The sequence below is a fragment of the Scyliorhinus torazame genome, chromosome 29 (assembly GCF_047496885.1).
Source record: "Scyliorhinus torazame isolate Kashiwa2021f chromosome 29, sScyTor2.1, whole genome shotgun sequence".
NCBI lineage: Eukaryota > Metazoa > Chordata > Chondrichthyes > Carcharhiniformes > Scyliorhinidae > Scyliorhinus > Scyliorhinus torazame.
Window position 1 is genome coordinate 4,869,044 of NC_092735.1, and position 24,986 is coordinate 4,894,029.

General features: G+C 49.6%; 1 protein-coding gene across 1 annotated transcript in view; it reads left to right on the top strand.

Annotated features, from left to right (window-relative positions):
• LOC140403817 (WW domain-binding protein 2-like) overlaps positions 1–24,986 on the top strand; it is a 76,592-nt gene that overhangs the window by 14,070 nt on the left and 37,536 nt on the right. The window contains exon 4 of the mRNA XM_072491979.1: positions 13,968–14,060. Within this exon, the coding sequence (XP_072348080.1) occupies positions 13,968–14,060 (93 nt within the window). The remainder of the gene's footprint in view (positions 1–13,967; positions 14,061–24,986) is intronic.

Consider the following 24,986-nt stretch of genomic DNA (forward strand, 5'->3'; position numbering starts at 1 on the left):
GAATAAACATTGTTTTGCTTAAAAAAATACTTTTCCATTTCTGCTGTACCACACCTGTAGAGTGGGCCGTGTGCTCCCCATACCACAATCTATTAAAAGTTGTGGGTCAGGTGAACTCCATCATACACTTTGGGGTTCTCTAAACCCTGGCACATAACAGCCCACTTTCCTAGCTTGTCCAAGTCCTTCTGCAGCCTCGTTGCTTCCTCAATACTACCTGTCCCTCTACAGATCTTTGTATCATCTGCAAACTTAGCAACAGTGCCTTCAGTACCTTCTTCCAGATCATTAATATATATTGTAAAAAGTTGTGGTCCCAGCACAGATCCCTGAGGCACACCACGAGTCACCGGCTGCCATCCTGAAAAAGCCCCCTTGATCCCCACTCTTTGCCTTCTGCCAGTCAGCCAATCCTCTATCCATGCCAGGAGTTTACCCTGAACACCATAAACTCTTAACTTATTTAACAGTCTCCTATGCGGCACCTTGTCAAAGGCCTTGTGGAAATCTAAATAAATCACATCCACTGGTTCTCCTTTGTCTGACTTGCTTGTTACCTCCTCCAAGAACTCTAACAGATTTGTCAGACACGACCTCCCTTTGACAACGCCATGCTGACTCAGTCCTATTTTACCAAGCACTTCTAAGTGCTTCGCGATCTCATCTTTTTTTTTTATTAAATATTTTATTGAAAATTTTTGGTCAACCAACACAGTACATTGTGCATCCTTTACACAATATTATAACAACACAAATAACAATGACCTATTTTATAAACAAAAAATGAATAAATAATAAATAACAAAAATGAAAACTAGCCCTAATTGGCAACTGCCTTATCACAAGTAACACTCTCCAAAAATATAATTTAACAGTCCAATATATAATTATCTGTAGCAACGACCTATACATACTATACAGTATATATTAACAACCCTGAGAGTCCTTCTGGTTCCTCTCTCTCCTCCCCCCCCCCCCCCCCCCCCCCCCCCCCCCCCCCCCCCCCCGATCCTGGGCTGCTGCTGCTGCCTTTTTCCCATTCCGTCTATCTTTCTGCGAGGTATTCGACGAACGGTTGCCACCGCCTGGTGAACCCTTGAGCCGACCCCCTTAGGACGAACTTAATCCGCTCTAGCTTTATAAACCCCGCCATGTCATTTATCCAGGTCTCCACCCCCGGGGGCTTGGCTTCTTTCCACATTAGCAATATCCTGCGCCGGGCTACTAGGGACGCAAAGGCCAAAACATCGGCCTCTCTCGCCTCCTGCACTCCCGGCTCTTGTGCAACCCCAAATATAGCCAACCCCCAGCTTGGTTCGACCCGGACTCCTACTACTTTTGAAAGCACCTTTGTCACCCCCATCCAAAACCCCTGTAGTGCCGGGCATGACCAAAACATATGGGTATGATTCGCTGGGCTTCTCGAGCACCTCGCACACCTATCCTCCACCCCAAAAAATTTACTGAGCCGTGCTCCAGTCATATGTGCCCTGTGTAATACCTTAAACTGAATCAGGCTTAGCCTGGCACACGAGGACGACGAGTTTACCCTGCTTAGGGCATCTGCCCACAGCCCCTCCTCGATCTCCTCCCCCAGCTCTTCTTCCCATTTCCCTTTTAGTTCATCTACCATAGTCTCCCCTTCGTCCCTCATTTCCCTATATATATCTGACACCTTACCATCCCCCACCCATGTCTTTGAGATCACTCTGTCCTGCACCTCTTGTGTCGGGAGCTGCGGGAATTCCCTCACCTGTTGCCTCGCAAAAGCCCTCAGTTGCATATACCTGAATGCATTCCCTTGGGGCAACCCATATTTCTCGGTCAGCGCTCCCAGACTCGCGAACTTCCCATCCACAAACAGATCTTTCAGTTGCGTTATTCCTGCTCTTTGCCACATTCCATATCCCCCATCCATTCCCCCCGGGGCAAACCTATGGTTGTTTCTTATCGGGGACCCCCCCAAGGCTCCAGTCTTTCCCTTATGCCGTCTCCACTGTCCCCAAATCTTCAGTGTAGCCACCACCACCGGGCTTGTGGTGTAGTTCCTCGGTGAGAACGGCAATGGGGCTGTCACCATAGCCTGTAGGCTAGTCCCCCTACAGGACGCCCTCTCTAACTCTTCCACGCCGCTCCCTCCTCCTCTCCCATCCACTTACTCACCATTGAAATATTAGCGGCCCAATAATACTCACTTAGGCTCAGTAGTGCCAGCCCCCCCCTATCCCTGTTACGCTGTAAGAATCCCTTCCTCACTCTCGGGGTCTTCCCGGCCCACACAAAACCCATGATGCTCTTTTCAATCCTTTTAAAAAAAGCCTTCGTGATCACCACCGGGAGGCACTGAAACACAAAGAGGAATCTCGGGAGGACCACCATCTTAACCGCCTGCACCCTCCCTGCCATTGACAGGGATACCATATCCCATCTCTTGAAATCCTCCTCCATCTGTTCCACCAACCGCGTTAAATTTAACTTATGCAATGTGCCCCAATTCTTAGCTATCTGGATCCCCAGGTAACGAAAGTCCCTTGTTACCTTCCTCAACGGTAGATCCTCTATTTCTCTACTCTGCTCCCCTGGATGCACCACAAACAGCTCACTCTTCCCCATGTTCAATTTATACCCTGAAAAATCCCCAAACTCCCCAAGTATCCGCATTATTTCTGGCATCCCCTCCGCCGGGTCCGCCACGTATAGTAGCAAATCGTCCGCATACAAAGATACCCGGTGCTCTTCTCCTCCCCTAAGTACTCCCCTCCACTTCTTGGAACCCCTCAACGCTATCGCCAGGGGCTCAATCGCCAGTGCAAACAATAATGGGGACAGAGGGCATCCCTGCCTTGTCCCTCTATGGAGCCGAAAATATGCAGATCCCCGTCCATTCGTGACCACGCTCGCCACTGGGGCCCTATACAACAGCTGCACCCATCTAACATACCCCTCTCCAAAACCAAATCTCCTCAACACCTCCCACAAATAATCCCACTCCACTCTATCAAATGCTTTCTCGGCATCCATCGCCACTACTATCTCCGTTTCTCCCTCTGGTGGGGCCATCATCATTACCCCTAACAACCTCCGTATATTCGTGTTCAGCTGTCTCCCCTTCACAAACCCAGTTTGGTCCTCGTGGACCACCCCCGGGACACATTCCTCTATTCTCATTGCCATTACCTTGGCCAGGACCTTGGCGTCTACATTTAGGAGGGAAATTGGTCTATAGGACCCGCATTGTAGCGGGTCCTTTTCCTTCTTTAAGAGAAGCGATATCGTTGCTTCAGACATAGTCGGGGGCAGTTGTCCCCTTTCCTTTGCCTCATTAAAGGTCCTCATCAGTACCGGGGCGAGCAAGTCCACATATTTTCTATAGAATTCGACTGGGAATCCATCCGGTCCCGGGGCCTTTCCCGCCTGCATGCTCCTAATTCCTTTCACCACTTCTTCTACCTCGATCTGTGCTCCCAGTCCCACCCTTTCCTGCTCTTCCACCTTGGGAAATTCCAGCCGATCCAAGAAGCCCATCATTCTCTCCCTCCCATCCGGGGGTTGAGCTTCATATAATTTTTTATAAAATGTCTTGAACACTCCATTCACTCTCTCTGCTCCCCGCTCCATCTCTCCTTCCTCATCCCTCACTCCCCCTATTTCCCTCGCTGCTCCCCTTTTCCTCAATTGGTGTGCCAGCAACCTGCTCGCCTTCTCCCCATATTCGTACTGTACACCCTGTGCCTTCCTCCATTGTGCCTCTGCAGTGCCTGTAGTCAGCAAGTCAAATTCTACATGTAGCCTTTGCCTTTCCCTGTACAGTCCCTCCTCCGGTGCTTCCGCATATTGTCTGTCCACCCTCAAAAGTTCTTGCAGCAACCGCTCCCATTCCTTACTCTCCTGCTTCCCTTTATGTGCCCTTATTGATATCAGCTCCCCTCTAACCACCGCCTTCAACGCCTCCCAGACCACTCCCACCTGGACCTCCCCATTATCATTGAGTTCCAAGTACTTTTCAATGCACCCCCTCACCCTTAGACACACCCCCTCATCTGCCATTAGTCCCATGTCCATTCTCCAGGGTGGGCGCCCTCCTGTTTCCTCCCCTATCTCCAAGTCCACCCAGTGTGGAGCGTGATCCGAAATGGCTATAGCCGTATACTCCGTTCCCCTCACCTTCGGGATCAATGCCCTACCCAGCACGAAAAAGTCTATTCGCGAGTAGACTTTATGGACATAGGAGAAAAACGAGAACTCCTTACTCCTAGGTCTGCTAAATCTCCACGGGTCTACACCTCCCATCTGCTCCATAAAATCTTTAAGTACCTTGGCTGCTGCCGGCCTCCTTCCAGTCCTGGACTTCGACCTATCCAGCCCTGGTTCCAACACCGTATTAAAATCTCCCCCCATTATCAGCTTTCCCATCTCTAGGTCCGGAATGCGTCCTAGCATCCGCCTCATAAAATTGGCATCATCCCAGTTCGGGGCATATACGTTTACCAAAACCACCTTCTCCCCCTGTAGTTTGCCACTCACCATCACGTATCTGCCCCCGTTATCTGCCACTATAGTCTTTGCCTCGAACATTACCCGCTTCCCCACTAATATAGCCACCCCCCTGTTTTTCGCATCTAGCCCCGAATGGAACACCTGCCCCACCCATCCTTTGCGTAGCCTAACCTGGTCTATCAGTTTCAGGTGCGTTTCCTGTAACATAACCACATCTGCCTTAAGTTTCTTAAGGTGTGCGAGTACCCGTGCCCTCTTTATCGGCCCGTTCAGCCCTCTCACGGTCCACGTGATCAGCCGAGTTGGGGGGCTTCCTACCCCCCCCCCCCCCCCCCCCCCCCCCCCCTTGTCGATTAGCCATCACCTTTTTCCAGCTCCTCAACCGGTTCCCACGCAGCTGTATCTCCCCCAGGCGGTGCCCCCCCGCCCATCCTCTCCCATACCAGCTCCCCCCTCTCCCCAGCAGCAGCAACCCAGTAATTCCCCCCTCCCACCCCCGCCCCCGCCCCCCGCTAGATCCCCCGCTAGCGTAATTACTCCCCCCATGTTGCTCCCAGAAGTCAGCAAACTCTGGCTGACCTCGGCTTCCCCCCGTGACCTCGGCTCGCACCGTGCGACGCCCCCTCCTTCCTGCTTCTCTATTCCCGCCATGATTATCATAGCGCGGGAACCAAGCCCGCGCTTCTCCCTTGGCCCCGCCCCCAATGGCCAACGCCCCATCTCCTCCACCTCCCCTCCTCCCCCCATCACCACCTGTGGGAGAGAGAAAAGTTACCACATCGCAGGATTAGTACATAAAACCCCTCTTTGCCCCCCACATTCGCCCCACCACTTTGTTCGAACGTTCTTTTTAATAACCCGCTCATTCCAGTTTTTCTTCCACAATAAAAGTCCACGCTTCATCCGCCGTCTCAAAGTAGTGGTGCCTCCCTCGATATGTGACCCACAGTCTTGCCGGTTGCAGCATTCCAAATTTTATCATCTTTTTATGAAGCACCGCCTTGGCCCGATTAAAGCTCGCCCTCCTTCTCGCCACCTCCGCACTCCAGTCTTGATAAACGCGGATCACCGCGTTCTCCCATTTACTGCTCCGAGTTTTCTTCGCCCATCTAAGGACCATTTCTCTATCCTTAAAACGGAGGAATCTCACCACTATGGCTCTGGGAATTTCTCCTGCTCTCGGTCCTCGCGCCATCACTCGGTATGCTCCCTCCACCTCCAACGGACCCGCCGGGGCCTCCGCTCCCATTAACGAGTGCAGCATTGTGCTCACATATGCCCCGACGTCCGCTCCCTCCACACCTTCAGGAAGACCAAGAATCCTCAGGTTGTTCCCCCTTGCGTTGTTTTCCAGTGCCTCCAACCTTTCCACACATCGTTTCTGATGTGCCTCCTGCGTCTCCGTCTTCACCACCAGGCCCTGTATGTCGTCCTCATTCTCGGCTGCCTTTGCCTTCACGACCCGAAGCTCCCGCTCCTGGGTCTTTTGTTCCTCCTTTAGCCCTTCGATCGCCTGTAGTATCGGGGCCAACAGCTCTTTCTTCATTTCCTTTTTGATCTCTTCCACACAGCATTTCAAGAACTCTTGTTGTTCAGGGCCCCATGTTAAACTGCCACCTTCCGACGCCATCTTGGTTTTTGCTTGCCTTCCTTGCCGCTGTTCTAAAGGATCCACTGCAATCTGGCCACTTTCTCCTCCTTTTTCCATCCGTATCCAGGGGGGATTCCCTTCTGGTTTACCGCACAGTGTTTTTAGCCGTCAAAATTGCCGTTGGGGCTCCTATCAAGAGCCCAAAAGTCCGTTTCACAGGGAGCTGCCGAAACGTGCGACTCAGCTGGTCATCGCCGCACCCGGAAGCCCCGCGATCTCATCTTTAATAACAGACTCTAAAATCTTCCCAATGACCGAAGTCAGGCTAACCGGCCTATAATTTCCCGTCTTCTGCCTCCCTCCCTTCTTAAACAGTGGCATTACATTAGCCACCTTCCAGTCCTCTGGGACCCTTCCTGCCTCCAGTGATTCCTGAAAGATCATCACTAATGCCCCCACAATTTCCTCAGCTATCTCTTTTAGGACCCTGGGGTGTAGCCCATCTGGTCCAGGTGACTTTTCCACCTTCCGACCTTTCAGTTTCCCCAGAACCTTCTTCGAAATGGCCACTGCACTCACCTCTGCCCCCTGGTTCTCCTGAAGCTTGGGCATCCCACTGGCGTCTTCCACCGTGAAGACTGATGCAAAGGAACTATTCAGTTCGCCTGCCATTTCTTTGTTTCCTATTATTACTTCTCCCGCCACATTTTCCAGTGGTCCAATGTCTATTTTTGCCTCTCTTACCTTTCATATATTGAAAAAAATCTCTTCCTATCTTCCTTTATATTACTAGCTGACTTGCACTCGTACTTCATCTTCTCCCCCCCTTATTGCTTTTTTTAGTTGTCCTCTGCTCGCTTTTAAAGGCTTTCCAATCCTCTGGTTTCCCACTAATCCTCGCCACTTTGTATGCTTTTTCTTTAGCCTTTATGCTGTCCTTGACATCCCTCGACAGCCATCGATGCCTTGTCCTCCCCTTAGCATGTTTCCTCCTCCTTGGGATGAATTTCTGTTGTGCCTCCCTAATAACACCCAAAAACCCCTGCCATTGCTGTTCCACTGTCTTCCCTGCTAGACTCTTTCTCCAATCAACTCTGACCAGCTCCTCACTCATGTCTTTGTAGTTACCCTTATTTAATTGTAATAGCGTTACATCTGATTGCAGCTTCTCCCTCTCAAACTGCAGGGTAAATTCTATCATATTGTGGTCACTGCTCCCGAAGGGAGCCTTAAGTTCCCTAATCAAGTCTGCCTCATTACATATCACCAAATCCAGAATTGCCTGTTCCCTAGTAGGCTCCAAAAAACCATCTCTTAAACATTCCACAAATTCCATTTCTTGGGATCCACTACCAACCTGATTTTCCCAGTCCACCTGCATATTGAAGTTCCCCAGAATTATTGTAATGTTGCCTTTTTTACATACCTTTTCTATCTCCAGGGGCTGATTTCGCACACTGGGCTAAATCGCTGGCTTTTACAGCAGACCAAGGCAGGCCAGCAGTACGGTTCAATTCCCGTACCAGCCTCCCCGAACAGGCGCCGGAATGTGGCGACTATGAGCTTTTCACAGTAACTTCATTGAAGCCTACTTGTGACAATAAGCGATTTTAGAACATAGAACATAGAAAATACAGCACAGAACAGGCCCTTCGGCCCACGATGTTGTGCCGAACCTTTGTCCTAGATTAATCATAGATTATCATTGAATTTACAGTGCAGAAGGAGGCCATTCGGCCCCCCGAGTCTGCACCAGCTCTTGGAAAGAGCACCCTACCCAAACTCAACACCTCCACCCAACACCAAGGGCAATTTGGACATTAAGGGCAATTTATCATTGGCCAATTCACCTAACCCGCACATCTTTGGACTGTGGGAGGAAACCGGAGCACCCGGAGGAAACCCACGCAGACACGGGGAGGACGTGCAGACTCCGCACAGACAATGACCCAAGCCGGAATCGAACCTGGGACCATGGATCTGTGAAGCAATTGTGCTATCCACAATGCTACCGTGCTGCCCTTAAGAACAAATAAATCTACACTATATCATTTTCCCGTAATCCATGTACCTAATTCATTTCATTTTTCATTTCTCCTGATTTAATTTCTGCCCCACATCCTGACTACTGCTAGGGGGCCTGTACATAACTCCCATCAGGGTCTTTTTACCTTTGCGATTCCTTAACTCTACGCACAGAGATTCTATGCCTTCTGATCCTATATCGCTCCTTACTATCGATTTAACTTCATTCCTTACTAACAATTCAACCACGCCCCCTTTGCCCATGTGCCTGGCCTTTCTATAGGACATATATCCTTGGATATTTAGATCCCAGCCCTGATCCCCTTGCAGCCACGTCTCTGTGATGCCCACAACATCGTACCGGCCAATTTCAATGTGCACAACAAGCTCATTTACCTTGTTCTGTATGCTGCGCGTATTTAGGTACAACACCCTCAATCCTGCATTGGCCACCTCCCTTTTCACACTCTCCTCAGTCACCCATTTTCTATCTCCCTCAGTAACTTTCACCTGCGGTGTGACCAACTCGCTAAACGTGCTATCCACAACGTCCTCAGCATTGCGGATGCTCCAAAGTGAGTCCATCCGCAGCTCCAGAGCCGTCAAGTGGTCTAACAGGAGCTGCAACTGGACACACCTCTTGCACGTGAAGGAGCCAGGGACAGTGGACGTGTCCCTGAGCTCCCACATCGCGCACAAGGAGCACGACATGGGTCTGAGATCTCCTGCCTTGTCTTAAACCTTAGATTAATTTATACAACTACAATTCCAAAAACGAAAGAAAAAATACATAAATAAATTAGACAAATGAAAAGAAAAACTACTTACCAGGGATAAAAAGCACCTCCTCCCAACCCAGCTTTGAATTCACACCTAGCTGCAAACTCCCAAACTCACTCATCGCTGTGCCTCACTCTGGCTGTGTCTTCTCTGGCTCCCTGGGAGAACTCCTCAGACTGTGACCCCTGGTTCTGGACCATAGGTAACATCTACCCTGTCTAGCCCTGTTAGAACTTTATAAGTCTCTATGAGGTCCCCTCATTCTTTTGAACTCCAGCGAGAACAATCCTAACCTAGTCAATCTGTCCTCAGACACAGTCCCGCCATAGAACATATAAAATACAGCACAGAACAGGCCCTTTGACCAACGATGTTGTGCCGAACATTTGTCCTAGATTAAGACCAAATTAATCTACACCCCATCATTCTACCGTAATCCACGTACCTATCCAATAGCCGCTTGATGGTCCCGAATGTTTCCGACTCAACCACTTCCACAGGCAGTGCATTCCATGCCCCCACTACTCTCTGGGTAAAGGACCTACCTCTGACATCCCCCCCCTATATCTTCCACCATTCACTTTAAATTTATGTCTGATGCACGATCAATCACTGCTGAAGCGAGATTGTACTCCAATTGAAGGCTTTAGTGAACAAGGAGTTACCCCAGCAGCTCCGGTACAGAATGACTGCTGTGGGTGAAACACAGACTCTTATGCTCCGCCTGCTGGGCGGAACCAGCAGGCAGGTTCTACCACTCATACTACAGTATAAGGTACATCCCACCTAGGTACCGCGATACCCCTAATATAGCCTACCACAGTGTCCCCTTGTAATGGTTTGTTCTACCCGGGAAAAAAGTCTCTGACTGTCTACTCTATCTATTCCCCTGATCATCTTAAACCTCTATCAAGTCTCCCCTCATCCTTCTCCGTTCTAATGAGAAAAGGCCTAGCACCCTCAACCTTTCCTCGTAAGACCTACTCTCCATTCCATGCAACACCCTGGTAAATCTCCTTTGCACCTTTTCCAGAGCTTCCACATCCTTCCTAAAATGAGGCGACTAGAACTGCACACAGTACTCCAAATGTGGCCTTACCAAAGTTTTGTACAGCTGCATCATCACCTCACGGCTCTTAAATTCAATCCCTCTGCTAATGAATGCTAGCACACCATAGGCCTTCTTCACAGCTCTATCCACTTGAGGGCAACTTTCAAAGATCTATGAACTAGACCCCAAGATCTTTCTGCTCCTCCACATTGCCAAGAACCCTACCGTTAACCCTGTATTCCGCATTCATATTTGTCCTTCCAAAATGGACAACCTCACACTTTTCAGGGTTAAACTCCATCTGCCACTTCTCAGCCCAGCTCTGCATCTTATCTATGTCTCTTTGCAGCCGCCAACAGCCTCCTGACTATCCACAACTCCACCAATCTTTGTATGGTCTGCAAATTTACTGACCCATCCTTCAACTCCCTCATCCAAGTCATTAATGAAAATCACAAACGGCAGAGGACCCAGAACTGATCCCTGCGGTACGCCACTGGTAACTGGGCTCCAGGCTGAATATTTGCCATCCACCACCACTCTCTGACATCTATCGGTTAGCCAGTTCGTTATCCAACTGGCCAAATTTCCCACTATCCCATGCCTCCTTACTACCTCCTCAAAGAATTCAATAAGACTTGGAGGCAAGACCTACCCCTCACAAATCCGTGCTGACTATCCCTCATCAAGCAGTGTCTTTCCAGATGCTCAGAAATCCTATCCCTCAGTACCCTTTCCATTACTTTGCCTACCACCGAAGTAAGACTAACTGGCCTGTAATTCCCAGGGTTATCCCTAGTCCCTTTTTTTAACAGGGGCACGGCATTCGCCACTCTCCAATCCCCTCGTACCACCCCTGTTGACAGTGAGGACGTAAAGATAATTGCCAATAGCTCTGCAATTTCATCTCTTGCTTCCCATAGAATCCTTGGATATATCCCGTCAGGCCCGGGGGACTTGTCTATCCTCAAGTTTTTCAAAATGCCCAACACATCTTCCTTCCTAACAAGTTTCTTTGAGAAGGTGACTTTCTTTGAGAAGGTGACTGAACAGGTAGACGAGGGTAGAGCAGTTGATGTGGTGTACATGGATTTCAGTAAAGCGTTTGATAAGGTTCCCCACGGTAGGCTATTGCAGAAAATACGGAGGCTGGGGATTGAGGGTGATTTAGAGATGTGGATCAGAAATTGGCTAGCTGAAAGAAGACATAGGATGGTGGTTGATGGGAAATGTTCAGAATGGAGTTCAGTTACAAGTGGCGTACCACAAGGATCTGTTCTGGGGCCGTTGCTGTTTGTCATTTTTATAAATGACCTAGAGGAGGGCGCAGAAGGGTGGGTGAGTAAATTTGCAGACGACACTAAAGTTGGTGGTGTTGTCGACAGTGCGGAAGGATGTTGCAGGTTACAGAGGGACATAGATAAGCTGCAGAGCTGGGCTGAGAGGTGGCAAATGGAGTTTAATGTAGAGAAGTGTGAGATGATTCACTTTGGAAGGAATATCAGGAATGCGGAATATTTGGCTAATGGTAAAGTTCTTGGAAGTGTGGATGAGCAGAGAGATCTCGGTGTCCATGTACATAGATCCCTGAAAGTTGCCACCCAGGTTGATAGGGTTGTGAAGAAGGCCTATGGAGTGTTGGCCTTTATTGGTAGAGGGATTGAGTTCCGGAGTCGGGAGGTCATGTTGCAGCTGTACAAAACTCTGGTACGGCCGCATTTGGAGTATTGCGTACAGTTCTGGTCACCGCATTATAGGAAGGACGTGGAGGCTTTGGAGCGGGTGCAGAGGAGATTTACCAGGATGTTGCCTGGTATGGAGGGAAAATCTTATGAGGAAAGGCTGATGGACTTGAGGTTGTTTTCGTTGGAGAGAAGAAGGTTAAGAGGAGACTTAATAGAGGCATACAAAATGATCAGGGGGTTAGATAGGGTGGACAGTGAGAGCGTTCTCCCGCGGATGGAAATGGCTAGCACGAGGGGACATCGCCTTAAACTGAGGGGTAATAAATATAGGACAGAGGTCAGAGGTAGGGGGTGTCATTCTCTGACCCCCCCGCCGGGTCGGAGAATAGCCGTTGGCCGCCGTGAATACCGCCCCCTCCAAAGTCTCCGCTCCCGGAGATTGGGCGGGGGCGGGAATCCGGCCGCGCCGGTTGGCGGGACCCCCTGCTGGATTCTCTGGCCGGGATGGGCCGAAGTCCCGCCCAGGAATTGCCTGTCCCGCCAACGTAAATCAAACCTGGTATTTACCGGCGGGACCAGGCGGGCTCCGGGGTCCTGGGGGGGGGCGCGGGGCGATCTGACCCCGGGGGGTGCCCCCACGGTGGCCTGGCCCGCGATCAGGGCCCACCGATCCGCGGGCGGGCCTGTGCCGTGGGGGCACTCTTTCCCTTCCGCCTCCGCTACGGCCTCCACCATGGCGGAGGCGGAAGAGACTCTCCCCACTGCGCATGCGCGGGAAACTGACAGCGGCCGCTGACGCTCCCGCGCATGCGCCGCATTTTCGCGCCAGCTGGCGGGGAAACAAACGCCATTTCCGCCAGCTGGCGGGGCGGAAATCCCTCCGGCGTCGGCCTAGCCCCTCAATGTTGGGGCTAGGCCGCCAAAGATGCGGAGCCTTCCGCACCTTTGGGCCGGCGCTATGCCCGTCTGTTTGGCGCCAGTCGGCGGACATCCCGCCGTTGGGGGAGAATTTCGCCCAGGTTCTTTACGCAAAGAGTGGTGAGGCCGTGGAATGCCCTACCTGCAACAGTAGTGAACTCGCCAACATTGAGGGCATTTAAAAGTTTATTGGATAAGCATATGGATGATAATGGCATAGTGTAGGTTAGATGGCTTTTGTTTTTTGACTTCCCATGTCGGTGCAACATCGTGGGCCGAAGGGCCTGTACTGCGCTGTATCGTTCTATGTTCTTATGTTCTATGTAAGTATCTCCTCGAGCTCACCAGTCTGTTTCACACTGTCCTCTCCAACAATATGGCCCCTCTCATTCGTAAATACTGAAGAAAAGTACTCGTTCAAGACCTCTCCTATCTCTTCAGACTCAATACACAATCTCCCGCTACTGTCCTTGATCAGACCTACCCTCGCTCTAGTCATTCTCATTTTTCTCTCATATGTGTGAAAGGCCTTGGGGTTTTCCTTGATCCTACCCGCCAAAGATTGTTCATGCCCTCTCTTAGCTCTCCTAATCCCTTTCTTCAGTTCTCTCCTGGCTATCTTGTATCCCTCCAGTGCCCTGTCTGAACCTTGTTTCCTCAGCCTTACACAAGTCTCCTTCTTCCTCTTAACAAGACATTCAACCTCTCTTGTCAACCATGGTTCCCTCACTCGACCATCTCTTCCCTGCCTGACAGGGACATGCGTATCAAGGACACGTAGTATCTGTTCCTTGAACAAGTTCCACATTTCAATTGTGTCCGTCCCTGACAGCCTATGTTCCCAACTTATACACTTCAGTTCTTGTCTGACAACATCGTATTTACCCTTCCCCCAGTTGTAAACCTTGCCCTGCTGCACGCACCTATCCATCTCCATAACTAAAATGAAAGTCACAGAATTGTGGTCACTATCCACGTTGGTGGATAGGATGTTAAAAGATGAACGCTCAATTTGAGATCAAGCAAGAGGCCAAGGTTGCAAGCCATCTGATTCAGCGGAGTGTTTGGTAATACAGTGAATTTAACAGCAAGGCATGAATTTGGCAGGCCAAGATGTTTGAATTTGGACAAGTTGTGATTAAACCAGGTCTCAGAAAAATGGCATTTTCTCTGTTGTAAACTGTAGAGAGTTCTTCCCTGATCCTGTGGGTATGGTATTAAGGCATGCAAAAAAACAACTTATACAACATATAAAAATCCGAAGTGATTCGCAGGAGCTTAGTAATGCCTCCTTTTTATTTTGACATTTTAACATTGAAGGCAGCAAAAAAACTGTTTTCAAAAGGTAGTGGTATTGTATGTTGACCTAAGATGAATAAAATCCTTGTCCTAGTTACAATTAAATGTATTTGATTTCCAGGTGGTTGGGAAGGACAAGCCTCATTCAAATTGGTTTTCAACAGTGGTGGAGCCATTGAATTTGGGCAAGTGATGTTCAAAGTAGCTCAACAAGGTAAGTTAGAGATGGTTGAATCCTGCCCAACCTCTTTTTGAAAAAGTCATTTTTAATCATGAGGGATGATGGATGGAAGTTCCTTCTGCACATTTAATATCAAACAACCCCAGGTCTTCAAGTGGAAATGGTCCCACAAGCTGGGTTCGGACAGGACAGGCAAATAGGACCTCTGCAAAGTAAAACTGTATCTTTGGCGGTAAAAGTAACTTGGAATTTGATTTGATTTTTTTGATTTAATTTGATTTATTGTCACATGTACCGAAGTACAGTGAAAAGTATTTTTCTGCGGCCGAGGGAACGTACACAGGACGTACAGTAGACAAAAAGAATAATCAACCGAGAGCATTGACAAATGGTACATTGACAAACAGTGATTGGCTACAGTGCGGAACAAGGGGCCAAACAAAGCAAATACATGAGCAAGAGCAGCATAGAGCGTCGTGAATAGTGTTCTTACAGGGAATTGATCAGTCCGAGGGGGAGTCGTTGAGGAGTCTTGTAGCTGTGGGGAAGAAGCTGTTCCTATGTCTGGATGTGCGGGTCTTCAGACTTCTGTACCTTCTGCCTGATGGAAGGGTCTGGAAGAAGGCAATGCCTGGGTGGGAGGGGTCTCTGACAATGCTGTCTGCCTTCCTGAGGCAGCGGGAGGTGTAGACAGAATCAATGGGAGGGTGGCAAGCTTGTGTGATGCGTTGGGCTGAGTTTAGCACACTCGGCGGTTTCTTGCGATCTTGGGCTGAGCAGTTGCCATACCAAGCTGTGATGCAGCCGGACAGGATGCTCTCCATGGCACATCTGTAGAAGTTTGTGAGAGTCGATGCAGACATGCCAAATCTATTTAGCTTCCGTAGGAAGTGCAGACGTTGTTGGGCTTTCTTGACTGTTGCATCAACGTGAGTGGACCAGGACAGATTGTTGGTGATAGTGACCTCCCAGGAACTTAAAGCTATCGACTATCTCCACTTTTTAATATGCAAAATTAATTTAATTTTAGACACGTTTTAATTTACAAAATTTAAATACAGTTTTAAGCTTAACCAATGACCATCTGAGGTTCTAAGTAGAAACTGCTTTACTTGTCAAGATGTTCGCAAAATGTTAACGCGTATTTGTAGACAGCTGCGTTTTGTGGAAAAGGAGTATACTCATTAGATCCAGCTTTCAGTATTGGCATTTAAAAAAAAATCTTTATAGTCACATTGCTTACATTATCGCTGCAGTGAAGTTACTGAGAAAATCCCCTAGTCGCCACATTCCGGCGCCTGTTCGGGTACACAGAGGGAGAATTCAGAATGTCCAATTCACCTAACAGCACATTTTCGGGACTTGTGGGAGGAAACCGGAGTACCCGGAGGAAACCCACGCAGACACAGGGAGAACGTGCTGACTCCGCACAGACAGTGATCCAAGCCGGGAATCTAACCTGGGACCCTGCGCTGTTAAGCAACAGTGCACTGTGCCACCGTGCTGCCACAAATGCATCAAATTATTAGAAATCTTGACAGGGTAGATGTTTGATTTGCTTTAGATTTATTGTCACATGAACTGAGGCACAGTGAAAAGTGTTCTAGGCACAGTCCAGACAGATTGTTCCATACATGTAAAACATAGGACATACGATAAATACAAAGAACAAAGAAATGTACAACACAGGAACAGGCCCTTCGGCCCTCCAAGCCCGTGCCGACCATGCTGCCCGACTAAACTACAATCTTTACACAAAGTAAAGACAAACATTGGGTAAGCCATACGGAGTGTTATGCTGCCCCAAACAGACAAGTGACCCAGCGGGGAATCGAACATGGGACGCTGGAGCTGTGAAGCAACAGTGCTATCCACTGTACTACCGAGAGATCAGTTCAGTCCATGTGGGTCATTCAGGAGTCTGGTAACAGCGGGTAAGAAGCTGTTTTTGAATCTGTTAGTGCGTATTTGCCCGATGAAGCGGTTTGGAAGAGAGAATAACCCGGGTGGGAGAGGTCTTTGATTATGCTGCCTGCTTCCCCAAGACAGCGGGAGGTGTAGAAAGAGTCAATTTGGATGGGAGGCAGGTTCGAGTGAAGGACTGGGCTGTGTTAATGACTCTCTAGTTTATTGCGGTCTTCGGCCGAGCAGTTGCCATACCATATTCCTATATGAAATTCCTATTCCGCTGTTGAGTGCCCCAGCAGCCCATAACTCACCCATACCCACCATCACAGCTTCCAAAGTCAGATCGCCCTTTCTGAAAGTGAACCCTCGGAAGGCAACGGGCCCGGACGGGATCCCTGGTCGTGCACGCAGAGCCTGCGCGGACCAGCTGGCAGAGGTATTCGTGGATATCGTTAACCTGTCCCTACTCCACTCCGAGATCCCCACCTGCTTCAAGAAGACCACCATCATACCGGTGCCAAAGAAGAACCAGGCAACGTGCCTCAATGACTACCGTCCAGTGGCCCTGACTTCAGTCGTAATGAAGTGCTTCGAGAGGTTGATCATGAAGCGCATCACCTCCATACTCCCAGAACACCTTGATCCACTGCAATCCGCATACCGTCGCAACCGGTCCACAGCAGACGCCATTTCCCTGGCCCTACACTCATCCCTAGAGCATCTCGACAACAAGGATTCCAACATCAGACTCTTATTTATTGACTACAGCTCCGCCTTCAACACCATAATCCCAGCCAAGCTCATATCAAAGCTCCAAAACCTAGAATTTGGCTCCCCACTCTGCAACTGGATCCTCGATTTTCTGACCAACAGACCACAATCAGTAAGAATGAACAACAACACCACCTCCACAATAGTCCTCAATACGGGGGCCCCGCAAGGCTGCGTACTTAGCCCCCTACTCTACTCCCTGTACACACATGACTGCGTGGCAAAATTTGGTTCCAGCTCCATCTACAAGTTTGCTGATGATACGACCGTAGTGGGCCGGATCTTGAATAACGACGAGTCAGAATACAGGAGGGAGATAGAGAACCTAGTGGAGTGGTGCAGCGACAACAACCTCTCCCTCAATGCCAGCAAAATTAAAGAGCTGGTCATTGACTTCAGGAAGCAAAGTACTGTACACACCCCTGTCAGCATCAACGGGGCCGAGGTGGAGATGGTTAGCAGTTTCAAATTCCATGGGGTGCACATCTCCAAAACTCTGTTCTGGTCCACCCACGTCGACGCTATGAATGCACAACAGCGCCTATAAATCCTCAGGAAACTTTAACGCAATTCGGCATGTCAACATTAACCCGTACCAACTTTTACAGGTGCACCATGGAAAGCATCCTATCTGGCTGCATCACAGCCTGGTATGGCAACTGCTCGGCCCAGGACCGCAAGAAACTTCAGAGTCGTGAACACCGCCCAGTCCATCACACAAACCTGCCTCCCATCCATTGACTCCATCTACACCTCCCGCTGCCTGGGGAAAGTGGGCAGCATAATCAAAGATCCCTCCCACCCGGCTTACTCACTCTTCCAACTTCTTCCATCGGGCAGGAGATACAGAAGTCTGAGAACACGCACGAACAGACTCAAAAACAGTTGCTTCCCCACTGTCACCAGACTCCTAAATGACCCTCTTATGGACTGACCTCATTATGCCCCTCATAATATTGTAGACCTCTATCAGGTCGCCCCTCAACCTCCGTCGTTCCAGTGAGAACAAACCGAGTTTATTCAACCTCTCATAGCTAATGCCCTCCATACCAGGCAACATCCTGGTAAATCTCTTCTGCACCCTCTCTAAAGCCTCCACATCCTTCTGGTAGTGTGGCGACCAGAATTGAACACTATACTCCAAGTGTGGCCTAACTAAAATTCTATACAGCTGCAACATGACTTGCCAATTCCTATACTCAATGCCCCGGCCAATGAAGGCAAGCATGCCGTCTGCCTTCTTGACTACCTTCTCCACCTGTGTTGCCTCTTTCAGTGACCTGTGGACCTGTACTCCTAGATCTCTCTGACGTCGTCCCAATTTGGAACATAGACGTTCACCAGGACCACAGGCGTCCCCTCCAACCTCCCACTAACCGCCACGTACCTGTCCCCAGGGTCAGCTACGATACACCCGACCTCAAAGGCCACTTTCTTGTTGACTAGCGTCGCCAACCCACTCGTCTTCCTGTCCAACCTTGAGTGGAACACCTGCCCCAACCATCCCTTCCTCCGCTTCATCTGATCTCCCAGTTTCAGGTACCTCCCCTGAAGGAGCACAACGTCCGCTTTCAAACTCCTCAAGTGTGTGAAGACATGTGACCGTTTAGCTCCCACCCCCAAATACCACCACCACACTCCCTCCTCGCTACCACCCCATTTTACTCCTTTTAACTGTCCCAACCAGCTGACGTGGTGGCCCCCGCCCAGGACCTCTGACTACCGCTCATTCCCCCCATTCTGCCCCCCCCCCCACCCCCATCCCTCCAAACATACAAGGGCAAACAAAAGGCACACTCACTCACACCGCTGATTCGTCGGGATCTTCGCCAATCCACCCCCTGTCTGCCCACATTTTATACAAAACACCACTCCAAAGTTCAATGTCCTCACACTCCTCCCAGTCCATGGTCTTTCGTGAAGTCTTTCTCCTCCCCTGGCGAGTCAAAATAAAACTCTTGATTCTGGTGTGGAACCCACAGACTAGCGGGGTACAGACCCAAACTTTGCTCCCTTATAGAGGGCAGCCTAGATCCGGTTGTACCCGGCCCTCCACTTGGCCACCACCGCTCCCAGGTCCTGGAAGATATGCAGCTCGTTCTCCCAAGTGCATTTCCTAGTCTGCCTCGCCTCTCTCAAAATCTTCTTGTCAAGAAACTGATACAGCTTCACCGCCATCACCCTTGGCAGCTCTCCCACCTGCAGCCTCCTCCACAGCGTCCTATGCGCTTGATCCACCTCAAGAGGGCGGTCAAAGACCCCCCTCCCCCATCAGCTTCTCCAGCATGCTCGTCACGTACTTGGCGGCCTCCCCACCTTCAATGACCTCGGGCATCCCCATGATACGAAGATTTTGCCTCCAGGAGCGGTTTTCCAGATCCTCTAGCCTTTCCTGACTGCTCATCCCAATCCCCATGTCCGCGTCCAGATGTTCTATGTTCTGTGTATGTTTGTATGTAACTATGTAATAAATGCTGGACTAGTCAGCTCACATCCCCTAAATTAATTTTTTTAAATGGCGGAGCAGGCTTGAGGGGCTGCATAGCCTACTCTCCTGTAGCTGATGTTCGTAGTTGTGTCCAGGATCCTCTGAAAGGCTGGAACGGTGGCACGGTGATTAGCACTGCTGCCTCACAGCACCAGATACCCAGGTTTGATTCTGCCCTCCGGTTCCTGTCCGCTTTCCTCCCACAGTTCAAAGATGTGCATGTTAGTTGGATTGGCCACGCTAAGCTGCGTGGGATTACAGAGATAGTGTGGGGGGTTTGGCCAAGGTAGGATGGTCTTTCGAAGAGTCAGTGCAGACTTGATGGGTCGAATGCCCTTCTCCACTTTAGGGATTTTATGATTCTATAAACTTGCAGGTCAGGTTTGAAATTACAACATGTGTATTGTCACTAGACAATGATATTGTCGCTTTAACCCAGTCTGTGAGGTTTTCATAGAAAATAAACCGGACTGAGAAATGTCTGGCAGTGCAATTCTAGATTTTGTCCTTGCACACTGGGATTATATTTGTAAAGAGTATGTTGAGCTGTATGCTGGTGGATCGGAGGTACAATATAGAATCCATATAGAATGCCTACAGTGAATTCGGCCCATCAAGTCTGCACTGACCCTCTGAAAGCGCCCTATCTAGGCCCGCTCCCCCACCCGTAACCCCATGTAGCCTGCACATCTTTGGGTTTCCTGCACAGGTTGGGTCTGTATCTGTTGAAGTTTGGAAGAATGAGGGGTGGTCTCATTGAATCAGAGAAAATCCTGGGGGCACAGGTTGGATGCCAAGAGGATGTTTCCCTTTATGGCAGAGACCAGAAATTGGGAACAAAGATTAAAAATAAGGGATCCCAGGGCAGCACGGTGGCGCAGCGGTGCCGCACGGTGCCCAGGTCCCAAGTTCGATCCCAGCTCTGGGTCACTGTCCGTGTGGAGTTTTGCTCATTCTCCCCGTGATGGCGTGGGCTTCACCCCCACAACCCAAAGCTAACAGACAGAAAGTGGGAAATATTTATGCTGTGGAGTGAGAATGAAAGATGAACAGTATAAATATTTCCCACTTTGTCTGTTAGCTTTGACAAAGAGTCCTCAGACTTGAAACGTTGGCTCTTTTCTCTCTCTACAGATGCTGCCAGACCTGCTGAGATTTTCCAGCATTTTCTCTTTGGTTTCAGATTCCAGCATCCGCAGTAATTTGCTTTTATCCAATGAATTCATAAAAATTTCGCAAGACATAGAAACACAACACAATGTTAAAGGGAGTTAACTGGGAATGTTTAAATAATATATCAATACAGATGGATGAATAATAACTTCGTACTCCATTATCGTTCAGTAACAGTTCACCAATCCTGCTCCTTCACTAGTAAACAACTGCAGATAGAGCTTTGCACTGATGATCCTTTTTTTCATAGAATTTACAGTGCAGAAGGGGGCAATTCGGCCCATCGAGTCTGCACCGGCTCTTGGAAAGAGCATCCTACCAAAGTCCACACCTCCACCCTATCCCACAACCCAGCAACCCCACCCAACACTAAGGGCAATTTTGGACACGAAGGGCAATTTATCATGGCCAACCCACCTAACCTGCACATCTTTGGACAGTGGGAGGAAACCGGAGCACCCGGAGGAAACCCACGCACACACGGGGAGAACATGCAGACTCCGCACAGACAGTGACCCAAGCCAGGAATCGAACCTGGGACCCTGGAGCTGTGAAGCAATTGCGGTAACCACTATGCTACCATGCTGCCCTGTTTTGTTTGTGAACATGGCAGTGTTGGAGTACACCTGTTGTTACAAGACATACTCTCACTGTCCAGGGCACAATATTGACTTTATAGGCATCATGTACTCTCTGCAACAGTAACATACAGATTGTTTTTGCAAAATCTTTTAAAACTATTTTTATTCAACTTTTTCCACAATCCATAATACGAAAACAAATCAAAATAAAAAAAACATTCCCAATGATCTAAAACACCCCCCCCCCCCCCCCCCCCCCCCGCCGACTTTAGCGACTAACGGTGACCAGCTCTTTGAAATACACAATACCCGGCTGCCATCTTCGGTAAGAACGTACAGGCCCTTCAGCCCACTATGTTGTGCGACCATTTATCCTAATCCATGATCAACCTAACCTACACCCCTTCAATTTACTGCTGTCCATGTGCCTGCCTAAGAGTCGCTTAAATGTCCCGAATGACTCTGACTCAACCACCTCTGCTGGCAGTGCATTCCACACACCCACCACTCTCTGTGTAAAGAACCCTGACAAGGCTGTTTAGCACAGGGCTAAATTGCTGGCTTTGAAAGCAGACCAAGGCAGGCCAGCAGCACGGTTCAATTCCCGTAACAGCCTCCCCAAACAGGCGCCGGTATGTGGTGACTAGGGGCTTTTCACAGTAACTTCATTTGAAGCCTACTTGTGACAATAAGCGATTTTCAATTGAATAAACTCGGTTTGTTCTCACTGGAACGAAGGAGGTTGAGGGGCGACCTGATAGAGGTATACAAAATTATGAGGGGCATAGACAGAGTGGATAGTCAGAGGCTTTTCCCCAGGGTAGAGGGGTCAATTACTAGGGGGCATAGGTTTAAGGTGAGAGGGGCAAGGTTTAGAGTAGATGTACGAGGCAAGTTTTTTACGCAGAGGGTAGTGGGTGCCTGGAACTCGCTACCAGAGGAGGTGGTGGAGGCAGGGACGATAGGGACATTTAAGGGGCATCTTGACAAATATATGAATAGGATGGGAATAGAAGGATACAGACCCAGGAAGTGTAGAAGATTGTAGTTTAGTCGGGCAGTATGGTCGGCACGGGCTTGGAGGGCCGAAGGGCCTGTTCCTGTGCTGTACATTTCTTTGTTCTTTGTTCTTTTATCTCCCCTATACCTTCCTCCAATCACCTTAAAATTATGTCCCCTCGAGACAGCCATTTCCACCCTGGGGAAAAGTCTCTGGCTATCCACTCTATCCACGCCTCTCATCACCTTGTACACCTCTATCAAGTCACCTCTCTGCCTTCTTCGCTCCAGTGAGAAAAGCCCTAGCTCCCTCAACCTTTCTTCATAAAACATGCCCTCCAGTCTCTCCATTAATGAGGTTGGCGGCGCCACGGGGCAATGTCGGGAAGATCTGTTTCACGTAATTGTGAACTTGTAAATATTTAAATGATCGCCCAAACTCCTCCCAACAGTTCCTGTAAATTGCCAAACCGCCCCTCCAGGAACAGATCCCCCATTCTTTCCAACCCCTTCCTTTCCCACCCCGAATGTGACATCCAACCTCCCAAGCACAAACATATGATTCACACAAATCGGAGCCAGCTTCGATACAGCCCCAATTAAAATGCTGTTGAAATTGTCTCCGTATCTTCAAGATGGAGACGACCACCGGATTTGCTGAATATTTCAGCGGGGAGAACGGGGGTGAGGCCGTCACTAATACCCTCAGCCCAGGCCCTCCACTCGACTTGGGTTCCATTTGCACCCAAGTGGCTCCTGGATCCCTACACCAACCCAACACCTTCTCCGCATTCATGCCCAGCAATAATATATCAGGCTGGCAATGCCAAGCATCCTGACTGCCTGTCTCTCTGAAGGATTGTCCTTCGAATCCTCCTGGTCTTACCCGCCCATATAAAGGATGTGATCCACTTTTTGACTCTCCCAGAAAAGGATTTAGAGAGAGAGTGAGAGAGACCGACAAACACTGGAACAAGAACAAAACTCTTGACAAAATGAGGGAAGATTGTCCACCTCGGCAGATCATTCCTGACCCGACCAAGCTCTTTTAGTTGAGCTTGCGGAGCCGGGCCCAATGCCGGGCCACCTGGACCCCCAAATACCTTGGAACCAACCAACCGGAACGGCGGAACCCCAGATTGACTCCACTCCCCGGGGGATTAACCGGGAAGAACTCACTTTTTTCCAAGTTTAACTTGTATCCTGAGAAAGAACCAAAGCGCCTCAGCAGCCCCATGATATGGTCCATGGTGGGGAACGAGTCCATCGCGTACAGTCAGAGATCACTGGTGTACAAGGACACTCCACACCTCCCCCTTATTATCCCCTCCACCATGTGAGCGGCACGGTAGCACAGTGGTTAGCACTGTTGCGTCACAGCGCCAGGGCCCCGGGTTCAATTCCCGCTTGGATCACTGTCTGTGCGGAGTCTGCACGTTCTCCCCGTGTCTGCGTGGGTTTCCTCCCGGGTGCTCCGGTTTCATAAGAACTAGGAGCAGGAGTAGGCCATCTGGCCCCTCGAGCCTGCTCCGCCATTCAATGAGATCATGGCTGATCTTTTGCGGACTCAGCTCCACTTTCCGGCCCGAACACCATAACCCTTAATCCCTTTATTCTTCAAAAAACTATCTATCTTTATCTTGAAAACATTTAATGAAGGAGCCTCAACTGCTTCACTGGGCAAGGAATTCCATAGATTCACAACCCTTTGGGTGAAGAAGTTCCACCTAAACTCAGTCCTAATTGCCTCAGTCCTCCCGCTAGTCCCGAAAGGCGTGTTGTTAGGTAATTTGGACATCCTGAATTCTCCCTCTGTGTACCCAAACGGTACCTGTGTACCGGAATGTGGCGACTAGAAGCTTTTCACAGTAACTTTGTTGCAGTGTTAATGTTAAGCCTATCTGTGACAATAAAGATTATTATTATTACCTACCTGAAGCCCTCAGGGCGATGGCCAATTGCTCAATCACCAGTTCAAACAAGAGGGAGACATGGGGCACCACCTTTGCCTCATTGCCCTGTTTAATTGGAAATACCCTGAGCTCACGACATTTATGAGGATACTGGCTTTCGGGGTTTTGTACAACAATCGTACCCAAGACACCAACTTGGGTCCTAACCCAAACTTTTCCAATATCGCAAACAAATACCCCCATTCTACTCTATCAAATGCCTTCTCTGCGTCCAATGCCACGATTACCTCTGGTTCCGCCTCCTCCGACAAGCACAGCACCACATTTAACAATCGCCACACATTAGACAACAATTGCCGACCTTTAACAAAACCCGTCTGATCCTCCCTGATAGCTTGGGAGGGACACTGCTCCAGCCTGAATGCCAACACCTTGGCCAATGTCTTGGCATCTACCTTCAGGGAAAAAAATAGGGCGATAACGACCCACATTCCACCGGGTCGCCTGCATCAGCCTATCAGGTAGGGAATCCCGAATCCTCGGACATCTCCACCAATAATGGTACCAACTGTCCTGCAAACCTCTTAAAATTCCACAGGGAAACCGTCCGGCCTTTAGACCCTGTCCGCCTGCATTTGCCCGATAGCTGTCATGACTCCACACACAATGGCTCTTCCAACCCTTCAGGCTCTTCCTCTTCCACCATGGGAAATTCTAACCCCTCCAAGAACTCCAACATACCTGACCCCTCTTTGGCGGCTCCGATCTATAAAGGTTCTTCTGAAACGCTTCAAACGTCCCATTGACTTTGACCGACGCAGACACCAACCCGCTGCTCTGGTTTCAGATCTGAATAGTCTCTCGGGCGGCCGTCTGCCACCTCAACTTGCCAGCCAAGAGACGACGAGCCTTCTTCCCATACTCCATAACCCCCCTCGAGCGTCACAACTGTGGATAATAGGGCAAACTGCATCTTCCTGCTAACTAGAGCAACATCCTGAAACTCCATCATTAACAGCACAGTGGGTGTACCTACACCTCAGGGACTGCAGCGGTTCAAGAAGGCAGCTCACCCACCACCTTCTGAAGGTCAGCTAGAAATGGGCAATAAAAGCTGGCGTAACCA